This window comes from Gallus gallus, chromosome 13, assembly GCF_016699485.2.
Source record: "Gallus gallus isolate bGalGal1 chromosome 13, bGalGal1.mat.broiler.GRCg7b, whole genome shotgun sequence".
Classification (NCBI taxonomy): domain Eukaryota; kingdom Metazoa; phylum Chordata; class Aves; order Galliformes; family Phasianidae; genus Gallus; species Gallus gallus.
Window position 1 is genome coordinate 11,102,896 of NC_052544.1, and position 12,446 is coordinate 11,115,341.

The window sequence follows — 12,446 nt, forward strand, 5'->3', positions numbered from 1 at the left end:
CTTATGGAAAACTTTCTACCTACGAGTTGATAGAAACAAGCTGGAGGAGGTTATTGGCAGCAGGCTAGACCATTACCTATCAAACACTGGGTCTTGAGATAAAACAAAGGACACGAGGTCTTCTTGGATTCCCTTCCCACTCTGTGATTCTGACGATTCCCCCATGTGTGTGGGGAATTGAGTTTGCTTTATTGACCTCAAGGAGTTAATAAGGACTTGTGTCTCTTGGGCTCTGCCTTTGTAAAACTGAACTTGACTGGTGGTTAGACAAGGTTTGTGTCCTGCCTCGTGGTGATCCCTACTGGTAGTCTGACAGCAAGATGGTTCTGCTCACCTTACTTGTAGCATGAGCTGAAGTGAGATTATCAGACCTGGGAAAATGAATGGTTTTGGAATACTTATTCCTGTTGCAAAAAGATGTTAAAGAGCAAGGTTCGTGTCTCACAAAGCTACATGTTTTTTGATTATTTTTTTTTCTGGTCCATTGAAATATTTGATAATTTGCATAATGCAATCTAAATAAGGAAACAAAAAGTTTCACCATGCTGCTGCTGAAGTGGTTGAAGTTCTTCATCTTGACATTTTCAGAGTAGAAAACAGACGTCGCCAAAATGTTTCTGGGATAATTTGTGTTTTTCTTTAATGAAAAGTCATTAGAGAGCAAATGTCCGCAGAAGGTCTGAAATGAAATGCATCTTTAATGAAATGGGATTTCTCTGATAGAAGATGCCTTATGGAAGCTTCCTTCAGAGATCAGCTGGCTGTAGCCTCAGGGCAGATGGACCTGCAGTGGGTCTGTGACTCAGTGCTGGAGCTGGGGTGAACCCCGTGGGCTATATCCTGGTGAAACTCTTGTGTCTTAGTATCCATGGATTCCAGGGTTCATCTCTGTGATCCTGTCTTGTTGCAAAGCCCGTCTTAGAAATGGGCCTTTATTTCTATGTGTGTAAAACTGGTCTGTCTGTGGTCTTACGTGACTGCTTTGTGCCTGTTCATTGCTGTCCTGCCTATGAACATAGAGTACAATGCTGATCGTCCATTAATTGCCTGTCAATTGATTGAAAGCGTAACAAAGGTGTTTCTGTGTAAGTCTACTTTTTACCCGTTGGGAAGATAACACCAGCAAATTGACAGTAAAAAGAAGTTTGAGGCAGTAGCTTTAAGGGCAATCACTGCTTGTTCTTGTGGAAATATAGGGCAGAAGTTGGAGCCCTACAGGCCAGTAAGGGAAGAGATGGTTGGGTCTCCATTGTGACCTTTCTCTGGTTGGATTGGAAGGGAAGAGCTTGATGGAAAAAAGACACCTGAGGCCTAAGGAACAGTGTGAAAAACAGATGAGATCAGTGGCTGTCCCCAGCGAGCAGGGAGCTGCTAGTGGGAAACAGTGGAGGAAGGTTTGCTTGCTGTCACTTGTTTCCACTCCATTGTGAAATTATTCAGGAGTGATGGTCTTCGCAGTATCACTTTCCCCACAGCTGCTGGGAGGGGGTGATAGCAATGCAGATTCCCACATTTGAACAGCACTGATCTTGCTATTTTTGCTCAGGGTGGTTCCCTGAAAGTCAGATCTGAACATGGTCCAAAGAAAAACGCCTGCTTGACGCTCAGCCTGCAGCCCCAGATCCCCGAGCCTTTCGTTTCTCTGCTGCAGGTGGCACTATGCTGCCTTTTCTTCTACCCATCCCAAATCTAAAGTGATGAGTTATTTGCCATGGTCCAAAGGGCAGCAGAAAAGCCTGACCAAATTTAACTAAACCAGAAGGGCACAAAAAGGATTTTCAACTAAATGTGAGTGACTTGCTTGCCCTGCCCATCCCTTCTCAATTACAGAGAGCAAATAACTTTAATGTAATGGCCATGGGGGAAGAGGCATGGAGAGGAATCAGAAAATTGTTTCTGCTCAAAACTGATCTTCAGGTGGAACTCCACACTGTTTGCACAAACACGCTGTGTGCTTGGTTGGTTGGAGGCCTCACAGCTGCCCTGGCAGCTGACACTAAGCAGCAGCAGCAGTTTGATGCTCGGTGCTCTGTGCTGGGGACCTTTCTGCATTTAATGCAACTCTTTGCAACCTGGCTTGGAGGAACAGATCTCCACAGCCCCAGTCTCCCATAATATGTGTCATCTGGTTTGCCCTAACTTCCCTAAAGACATAATGAAAGTTGGCCATCCTAGTGCCCACCATGGCAGTGGCACCTGATCTAGCCTGTGATGTAGTGGCTGGCAACTCTGTTCACAGCAGAGGGTTGGAACTAGATGGTCTTTGAGGTCCCTTCAAACCCAGGTCATTCTGTGATTCTGTGGCAGTGCTCCCTCTCTTCCAGCCTGATGTGCTGGAGGCTAGATGCAGATCCTCAGGACCTATCACGTGTTTGATGTCTATGGGATGGCCAAGGTCAGATTCTCCTTGCAGAACCAGGGCAGCCAGTTGGCAAAACATCTCATTTCTTAAAATCCAGATAAAGCTTTGTTTTTCATTGCGAACTGTGTTGGGGTGGTGGGAGGGGACACATTAGCAGAGCAGATGCAATTAGGAGTCAATGTTCAAGGCAGGAGGAGGAGGTGGTGGGAGTTCCTCCTACATGCCAAGTAAGCCAGCAAGGAATGCTGTTTTTGGGGCTGGTTTCACCTGCCCCAAACTGTTCATCAAATCACAAAGCATTCAGAAAAGAACAGTAAAACATGGAGGCTTAAATGTAAGGGGCTGAAGAAGCTAAGATACTTGTTTGTTTTTTCTTCTGTCCAAGAGAAATTTAAGAGGTGACCCACTCACAGCCTGTAAGTAACAACAGCAAGCAGAAAAGTTTTTTAATCTGAGGGAGAGAGTATAAGTAAATTTCAAAGGCTGTAAATAGAAACTAGATAAATCCAAATGGGACCTGGGCAGGTGGCAGGAGGGTACAAGCGAGATGTGCTTCTCACCTGCGTGTAACACCATGTGCACTAATCTGAAAAGCCCATAAAAACCTTCCTGCAGTTTCTGTGCAGAACAGGAAGAGTAAACAGAGAGGAAAAGTATATGGATTGAGTTGATGGAAATTTACTTTCGACTGATTGAAACGGAGGTGACATAAAGCAGATGGAATTTTTTCTCGCCACTGCTAGCTTAAGAAAATGAAGTCTTTCATGATGATCCAATTTTTCTATTAATTTTCATATAAAGAACACAAAATATTGTGGCTGTGAAAGAGCTGAATATGAAGCAGAAATAAAATATGTACATAAATGGGATAACTGACAGGTTTAATACATTTTCAATTTATATGTGAATATAGACACAATTCCCCCTTGCATAAGCCAAACATCTAGCCACAGAAAGCAGAAAGGCAAAGAGATGTGCAGCACTTGAGGAAGAAAACCCAGGGTGGAGGGGTGGCAGCGGGCAGGGCCTGCCTGATGGCTCGATGGGATCCACACCTCCTCCATGTCTGTCCCTGCAGCCGGCATCACCCTTGCTCAGGAGCTGACAAGAGCAGATCTTTGTTCTTTTTGTGCAATCTCCAGCACTTTCTTCATCAGCATCTCGGATGCTCCGCTAGCGGCAGAGAAATCATCAAGGTGATGGAGTTGATTGCAATGGCCAGGTGCCACCCTGTGACAGAAGGCAATGGGAAGGCAGCTCTGGTGTGACTGGAGCATGGCAGTTTCCTAACAGCTCCAGCTGCTCGACTCACCCTTGGAGGCTATTTCAAGATTGTTCTCAGTTGCACCAGGCTCAGAGCAGATCCTGTGTGACTTCAGGCACGCTGGTGCTGTGAAGCCACTGTAACCACCCTGCCATGAGTGCATTCACCCAAAGGCTTTGATACGCTTAAAAAAATACAGAGAAAAAAAAACGAGGTGAGGAAGGAAGGGGTTTTCAGGATGCCTGGCTGTGCCCAATGCTGCCTTCTTAATTACTGGTGTAATCAGGTCATGCAGCTTGCCGGCGCCCCAGTGTGGGAGCTCCTGCTCACGCTGGGCTGCTGCGTCTCTGCCAAGGCTTATTGGGAATCTGCATAGCTGCACAACACAGTGAACCTCATTAGGAATGAGACCAGCTCTCCATAAAGGATAAGTTCTGATGAGTGGGTCTTTTCTCTTCTGCTTGAGCTACAGTGAGGGCTTCTTGAATTAATTTAATAGGAGCAGCAACAAAAGCCTCTCAGACAGCTCTGTGCTCTCCTTCCCCAAATAGATGTTTGAAAGGATTCTGCTGTCCAAAGCTGTGTTTCTCAGCACAAAATCTGCAGGTGTTTAATAGCTGCCACCAGCAATCCCTCCATCCATAACCTCCCTAGGAACTCCCCATTGCTTCCTAGGAACATTAACATTTCCAGGAGCTGAAGGATTTGGGATTTTTCCTTAGTTTTCCAGGAATTTTTGATCTAGAAATTGAGTGGGAATTCATACAACTCTTCCCAGCAGTTCCTTGGGCTCAGATCTGTCTGGGGATTTCCTTTCTGGGAGTCTTCCTAGGGCTCTCTAGGCAATTTCCAGTTACATTTTAGGAATTCCTACAGGTGCTTTTCAGGTTTTCTCTTTGTGACTTTGTGGGCAATTTCCCCTCAGCCTTTCAACTTCTGCTTTCCAGGAATACTCTGGTTGTTTTTTTGTGCCTTCTTCCCATGCTTTCTGCAAACTGCCCTGCTTTTTTTCTAGGAACTTTTCTGTTCTCTTTCATGAATTTTCCCATTGCTTTCTAGGAATTCACTCAGTGCTTTTCAACTTTTTCTTTCTTTTCAGAATTCATCTCTTGTTTTCTAGGAACTTGGTGCATTCTAGGCATTTTCTCACAGCTTCCCAAGAATTCATGTGGTGCTTTCCAGGTGCTTGCATTTCTAGGAATTCACACCATGCCTGCTAGAAATTCCTCATTGCTTTCTAGGATTTTTCCTGCTGCATTGGAGGATTTATCAGTTGCTCTCTAGGAATCCAGGTGATGTTTACTAGAAATTTCCCCATTCCTTCGTAGACATTTTCCTACAATCCAATGTCACTGGCTGCTTTTGAGAATGTCACCTGCTGCTTTCTAGACGTTTTCCTGCTATATCTCAGAACTTTTCTCATCTGCCTCACACACTTTAGTGGTAAAAAAAAAACTCAGCAAGCTCTGCTACTGTGTCCTCACAGTGCTAATGATGTCCATATATCAGCACATGCCACATATGACCAGCTAACACAGACAAAGGAGGCTGGGCAACGATATGGAGAGAAGGAAAATCTTTGGTCTATACTGCTCTCAGACAGCTTGCAGCCAGTGATCCTTTCTTCTCTCTGAGCAATAGCGTGTGGATGCTACACAGCAGCCACAGCTCTTCTCACTTGCTCCTGCTTTGAGGGTCCTTTCTGAGTCTTCCCCATTCAAGGAGGCATAATGGCTTGAAGTTGCACCAGGTGATGTGCAGGTTGGATGTTAGGAAAAACAGCTTCTCTGAAAGGGTTGTCAGGCACAGGAGGGCATGGTTCAGTGGGTTTGGTAGTGTTGGGTTGACAGTTGGACTAGAAGATCTTTGTGGTCTTTCAATTCTATGATTTGATGAACTCCCACAGCACGCAGGCGGCTTGTTGAGGCGGCAAAACAGCATTAACAGATCAAACAGTAAACGGACTGTATTTCTTTGCAAGAGACATAATCCCATTTCTTCTCCCTGCAATGCTCTACCTGGACGCTCTCTTTACAGCACTATCACAACACTTTGTAAAGAATGAACCTGTCTCCAGCTGTAAGCAAACAGCTGGGTTGTACCTGGGCACTGAGAATAAGAGCATTAGCCTAGTTCTGTGTTTTTAAAAGTTGATTTTTTCCAGCAGAGTAACACTTAAAGGAGTTCTGCAATTAGCATTGCTAATGTTTCAGGGTGGTAACAGCCATGCACAACACAGCCTCTCTGGCACAGCGCTGATGAATTGTTAAGAAGAGGAACTGATTCACTTTGCTAAATTAGAACTGATGCCACAGGCACTATGAATGTTAGCATCCATGTAATTATGCAAAATATTTGTACTTTTATCTACGTTAAGCATGGTACAAGCGTACAAGACACAGAGGCTGTCAGAACTTACCCCAAAGAAAAGTTTCTTATCTCCTTGGTTCCCAACATAAAAGAAAGGTGCAGTGACAGGTTCCACACTCTGTAAGGGTAAATTTACTTTCCATAGCATATCGTCAGGCATACAGTATAGAAGGGCATAGGGTTTTCTGCTTATTAATGGGCAGAGCTGGTTTGTTGTGCTGGGAGCACTGCTCCTTCTGTTGTAGTGTGAATTATGCGGTCCAGGGAGAGCAGGAGCTCCTTGAAGCAAGACATGAAGGTAACCGTGAAGCCTGAGCAAGGAGGTGGAAAAATAAAATATGACCTATATAATTGATATAAGAGGTGACAGGCACAACTAACAGCCCCTTCCTTCAGATCTCTTGCTAAGGTGGTGTTTATTTTTTAGTGTACCTTTTCCATTTGTCGTCACACGCTTGTGGTGAAGCACTGAACACTGCAAGTCTGCAGTGCCATTAGACACAAAATTCTCCCCAGCTGGGGGAAAAAAAAAATTAATTTTAATAGTTTAAATACTAAACCATCCCACATGTTCGGAGCTGCCAAAGGAATTGTAGAAACAAGGCAAAATATATGATTCCATTTTTCAGCTCTTTAAAGCTTTAATCCGAATTTAATTGCTTTTGGGGTGTGGGGGTGGTGGTGGGGGTGTTACTACAGAACATTGAAGCTTCAGCACTTCCCGGTTTGAAAGTGACTTCTCAAAGAAGAGTTTTTTAAGAAGGGTTTCAAGGTCAGTCACAGTTATTTTTAACCAAAAAGAAGGCTGTTGAAAAAGACTCTGATCAACAAAACTCTGGCATTTTCAATTGGGTTTCATAGATCTATTTTAGAAGACTTTGTTACTTTTCCGAGCTCATTGTTTATCTGAGAAGCTTCATCCAATAGATGCCTGACCTTTGTATGTTAAAGCTTTTCTGGGTAGCAACTCCATTCGTATAAGGAGCAGCTTCCTTCAGTAAGCTGAACCTTGGCCTGTCCAGTACAAGCAGCAAAACCCTATAGCCCTGGGAAAGATACTGTTCGTTTATCATACTCAAGGATTCATGGATATTTCATCAATATTAACGTGGTTCTGGAAGTCAATACCAGCCAATAGCAATGTCCCAGCAAGGTGTTGGCTGAACTGGAGCTGAAACCCCTGCTTTAAGGTGCTCTGCTGTAGCATGTTCCTTCAAGTGATTTAACAATTTACTTTTTTCTAAACATAACCAAGATTGGTAGGTGGCTGTGATTGCTTGGCAATGAGCTTTAGCTCCAGTAAGTCGTGCCTTCATAGGCAGGTTCTTTTAAAATGTCTTCAAAGTTGTTCATAATTCTTTTTTAGGCTATGATGGGGTGAAATGTTCTGTTAGTCATGAAGTCAATTCTAAATTCCAGAGGACTACTGAGGAAGAAGCAATTTGTAGGTGATCACAAAACAACAGCTTCTCCAGGCTCTGCGTTTTTACAGCTTTCCCTATTAGGAGTTTGCCTCTTTCAACTGGGAGTCTGGATACGTAGGAAAAAGACTTTCTGTGTCTCCTGTGTGGATTTGGGTCAGCGCAGGAGAAGCAGTGAGAGTCAGCTGAGGAGTAGCTGATGTACTTGGGAGGTATTTGATTTGTATTGACTATCATGAGTAGCGTGAGCTCCAACATGTGATTCAGATGGGAGGCTGCCAAACTTCTGTGCCAACGTCTCAGTGGCAACAGTGAAAAAGAAAGGAGGAGAGAATACCACGGAGAGCAAGCTCTGGAAATAATCCTTCACAGTGTGACTTTCTAAATTGTTAGACAAAGGGGGAGCAACTAATTGAAGCATTGTTTTCCTAACAGAAGCTCACATTTTGCTCTCAGTTACATGTCAGCAACGACACCGCAGTAATTGGAATAACACCTACGGCACTTCAGGTACCATGGTGATGAGCACTAATAGAGAGACCGGTTAGATAAAGCAGGATGCACAGATGACAGATTGGTTCTGATAAATGTGTTTTAAAAGCCAAAAGGATGTTCACCTGTGGTTTTCTTCTGAACCAGACACTAAAAAAGTTAGCATTATCAGGTTTTCTTCTGAACCAGACACTAAAGACGTTAGCTCTACAAGACTTCTGCCCAGAGAGATGTTCATTTGCAGGAATGCTGTTTGCTGTACTGACACTTCAAAGATCCAACTTCTGTTTTCTCTGACATCAACAGAGCTTTAACAGGTGTAAATTGTGATCTTGGTTACAAAAGCTCATTTATTATGGGAAAGGTAGTCAATATACACTTCTACAACATCTTCTCCATTGTAATTTTCTAATGAATACCTTCAAAGATGTACGGAACATAAGCTTTCAGATTAGCACCCAGGTGCCATTAGTCTAGTTCTAAACCACAGCTAGAAAATCTGCAGGTAAACCTAGCTCTGTGCATGTTTCAGTGCTATGGTATTTGCTGAAGATTTGCTCCCCAGGCACACACTTCAGAGGACAGAAATTGATTTTAAAAATTCCCTTTTATGTTTTTTTCCCAGCTAACATTTAATGAGAATAACAAAACTATTCTTATTTTTTTTTTCTCTTCTCAAGATATCTGGAAGCAGCTATTAGCAAGTTTAATCATTTAAACTTGTGATTTTTCTATGACAAGCCAAAGTTGATACAGACTTTACTGTCTGAACTTTATTTCAGATACCTGGAGAGTTAAATTGCTGTATCTTGAAGGGAGCTGGGCTGATGTGCCCAGAGCAAAATCCTAACTGGTTTAGATGCAGAAAAAGCAGCCACTGCATGCCTGCTGAAATCCACATAATCTGCTCAGAGGGAGCCTTGCACAGCATCCACAGAGGATCTGTGGGAATCTCTCTAGGCAGTTTTAAGAGAGACCTCAAACACTGAGATGTCTCCTCAAGTGCCCACTGAAAAGAGGCAGCTCAGTCACCCAGGGCAGCAGCTCCCCTCCTTCCTGCTCTCAGAGCCGGTGTCTCCCACCCAGTGCTTACTCAGCAAGATGTGCACTGGCTGATGTATCTCTTGATTTAATGAAGTGCTGCATCTTTCACTAGCAGATCACAGATCAGTGTCTACAAAACTGAGGCTGGGAAGAGCATTTCTTTGCAATCTCTTCTAAGTCCTGACCCAGTTGCTTGGCCGCTAACCTGACCTGGTGCTAACCCAGTACTGAAATACAACTGTGGGCTGAACTGTGATGAGTTCAACCAGTTTCATTTAGAAACCTCCAGAGGAGGTAATGAAATGCTTTGGCTTCATACATCTGAACAGTGTATCAAAGCTTCACTCAGTGCAGAAGTACTGATACTCACCCAGAAAATGGAAGCATTGACCTATACATAAAAGATGCATGCTTGAATTTTTAGAAATCAAAGCTTATGAGAGCAATTATGCTTTTTATTTTTATTTTTGTAGGGAATGGGTTTAAAGTCACTGCCTGATGGCTTCAGCTGACAACTAAAATTATATGGTCTGTCAGCTCTCCTTTTTACAGGTGAAGGTGAACATCCGCATTATCAGGATTTGTGCTTTTTATAATTGTTCTGGGTAAGTGTAGGTTTCTTTTCTCCTGGTCAGTTAGTGCATTCCAGAACAAGTTCCAACAGGACTTTTCGTTCAGGACACCAATATGAAAGCCGTCGAATTAGACGTGGTAGAAAAGAGATTGTCTCTTCATAAAGGTCTCCAAGCTCATTCGATACAAGACTGCAGCAAAAGATAACTGCTACAGGCTACTTGCCACGTGGGCTTTGCTTTATTTCTTCTCTTACCCAACTTCTGTGATTTTTATCTGAACGTTTTAGGCAAGCAGCTTCTGCATGACATGATGCTCAGATGTGTTGCAAACAGAAGGGGGCTGCATTCACCCCCTGCAAAATGGCTGTAGGTGTGCATTTCTCTTAGCATCGTAGATACTTGAGTAGAACTTGGGAGGGATTCTGTGTGTGGGTTATCTGAATCTTCTTCATGCTATTTCACTCTGTATTAGAGAGTATTTTCTCAGAAATCCCAGAAGAGATCTGCAGACAGAGGTACAAAGTGGAATTGTTCTAAGCACCCTGGCCTCATGCAGCAGTCTCAAAGTCAATCTTCCTCAAATAGTTTGCACTGTGTAATTTTATCACAGAACTGAAAATTCAGACTTGGCCCAGGTTCCACGTTGCATCTCTTAGCCAGAAGTAACAGCACTTTGCTGAATACTAATGCTTCCCCCAGAAAGGAAACTCCTCCAAGCCCGTGCCAGCTAAAAGATACTTCAATAAACAGAGCAAGAGGTATCGGCACAGCCAGCTGACTCGTTTCATGGTCCTGAAAAGAGAAGCTCAGCTCTTTTGTCCTGTTAACCATGCATCAAGTGTTAATTCTACCTTTAAATTAACTCTAATAACTCCAAATTCTTGGACTGGAGCTAAGTTGGGTACCTAAGTTTCAGGTTGGATATTAGGAACAGTTTATCCTCCAAAAGAATAGCGATGCATTGGCACAGCTGCCCAGGGAGGTGGTGGGGTCACTGTCCCTGGAGGTGTTCCAGAACCATGGAGATGTGGCACTGAGGGTCATGGTCAGTGGGCATGGTGGGGTGGGTTGGACTTGGTGTTCTTAGCGGTCATTAAATTCACGTTACTTGCTTTCCTTACCATTTTGGTGGTCAGCTTCTTGCATCTCTGAGGAATTGGACCTGATGTATCCAGAATCCAATATATGGATTTTCAAATGGACATTTCCAAAATTTCTAGCCAAGCTTGTAGCCTGGGATTTGACTGAATCTGTGTCTCCTTTCATGAGGAGGAATTGTCCCTGGTCCCCAGGAGCCTTGGCTCTCCAGCTTCCCACCTCTGTGGGACCAGCTGCTGAAGTGGCTGTGAGCTCAGGCAGCATACAGTTAGCTTTACATGGAGCATCTTCACGTAAGGGATGTTTCAACCTGCTTTAGCCTCTCTCTTTGCACATAATCAGCCTTCTCATCTTGAGGGAGATGTGTCACCACATCAGGTTCTTTCTGTGCCAGCTCTCTCTCCTGGAAGACTGGGACTTTGTCCATCCCATTTTCCACAATGACTGTAATCCTAGCAGTGTTTATTCAAGCATGGCCCCATTACAATTAGAGCCAAGGGCTTTAGACATCCAAATGATGCCATTGGCAGAGCTTATGCTCCAACAGTGAACTGCCAGCACCTCCTTTATGATTTTTGCAGCCTTTACCCAACCAATAATTGAACTGCCTTAGAGTGGTCCTGTATCCAAGTGGAAGAAAAGGCTTTTTCCAGCCTCACCTCTGACTTTCATAGGCTTCCACTGCTCCCTCAGCATACCTTGTCTTTGGGCTTTTAAATAACTTCATGATTGAACAGCCCTTCTTTTTCTTTTGAAGCTTTTAAGCCCTCACTCCAGGCACAACAATCTTCTATCTGAATGCTGGGTGAAGTCTTGAACAGCAGCTCCAGAGCCAGAATAGAAAAAGCTTTAATTCCCTTGGAAAGTCCTCTCTGTGCAGCATGTCACAAATCCCTCTCCAAATCCATCTCCTGCCGAGGAACAGAAAACCCATCCTGTTCCTGCAGGAGCTGCTCTCAGCCTCCGGTGGAGGCTTCAGAAACAAATGCCACACTTTAAAACCTGAGTGCTCCCAGCACAGCCCAGCCTCGGCACTTTTGACTCCAGAAATATGATTTCATCACTAATTCTTTCAGCTATCTTCCTGCTTGCCCTTCCTCTTTGAAGGGATTTTTGCTCAGGTTGCCAGCATCCTAAGGCTTAAATTGAAATAATATTCCCTAGAAAATGTGTGTTAAAGCAAGTTGTTAGTAATCTAATGCAGGCAGGCCTTTTCCCTGTCCTAACAAGCCCTTAATGCCTGTTAGTTGCCCCGTTGTCATACTCACTGTAACTCCTAGTTCTCATTTATCAGCACTGAGGAGCAGGTCATGGGTAGCAGGGATGATGCTTGGGAAATATTCACCTGCTCTGAGCCCAGCAAGGACTTTCTGCTGTTTTGATGGAAGATGACTGAATTTCCCATGCCACGTTTCAGGTTTTCTATGTGTTTAGTGTAAGGAACGTAGTGAATGAGGGAGGCCAGGGCAGTTACCACTAGAGCACTGCAGCCAAATGATCTGGGGCAGTTTAAGGGTCACTCTATGGACAAATCCCCTAGGGAGCATGTTCTAGTCCAGATTCAGCCCAAATCATGCAGGCAAAGAGCAATTCCATCTGGATTTACCAGAGTGTTTCTGGATTTGTACCCCAGGCATTGCCATGTTGGCTTTTACCTATTTGGTTCAGTATAGGTGTCCACCTACCTGTGCTCCTGTGGTTGGCTGGAAGTGGTCTGAGGGGTGGAATGGGAGACTGCTTGGGTGAGATAGACTCTGTGATTGCTAATTATCCATTTCTTTGGGATGACAGGAGGTGGATTTGACATTTCTGATCTCTTT

At 44.0% G+C, this 12,446-nt stretch overlaps 1 protein-coding gene across 3 annotated transcripts in view; it reads right to left on the reverse strand.

Moving 5' to 3' along the window:
* Nucleotides 1-12,446, reverse strand: part of SGCD (sarcoglycan delta) — a 358,597-nt gene that overhangs the window by 26,896 nt on the left and 319,255 nt on the right. Inside the window, exon 9 of one of the 3 annotated variants that reach the window (XM_040647165.2) lies at nt 6,051-6,307. The exons of the other annotated variants lie outside the window; for them this stretch is intronic. Coding sequence (XP_040503099.1) covers nt 6,248-6,307 — 60 coding nt within the window. The 3' untranslated portion in view covers nt 6,051-6,247. Of the gene's footprint in view, nt 1-6,050; nt 6,308-12,446 lie in introns of those variants that run through there. 3 annotated transcript variants of the gene reach the window in all.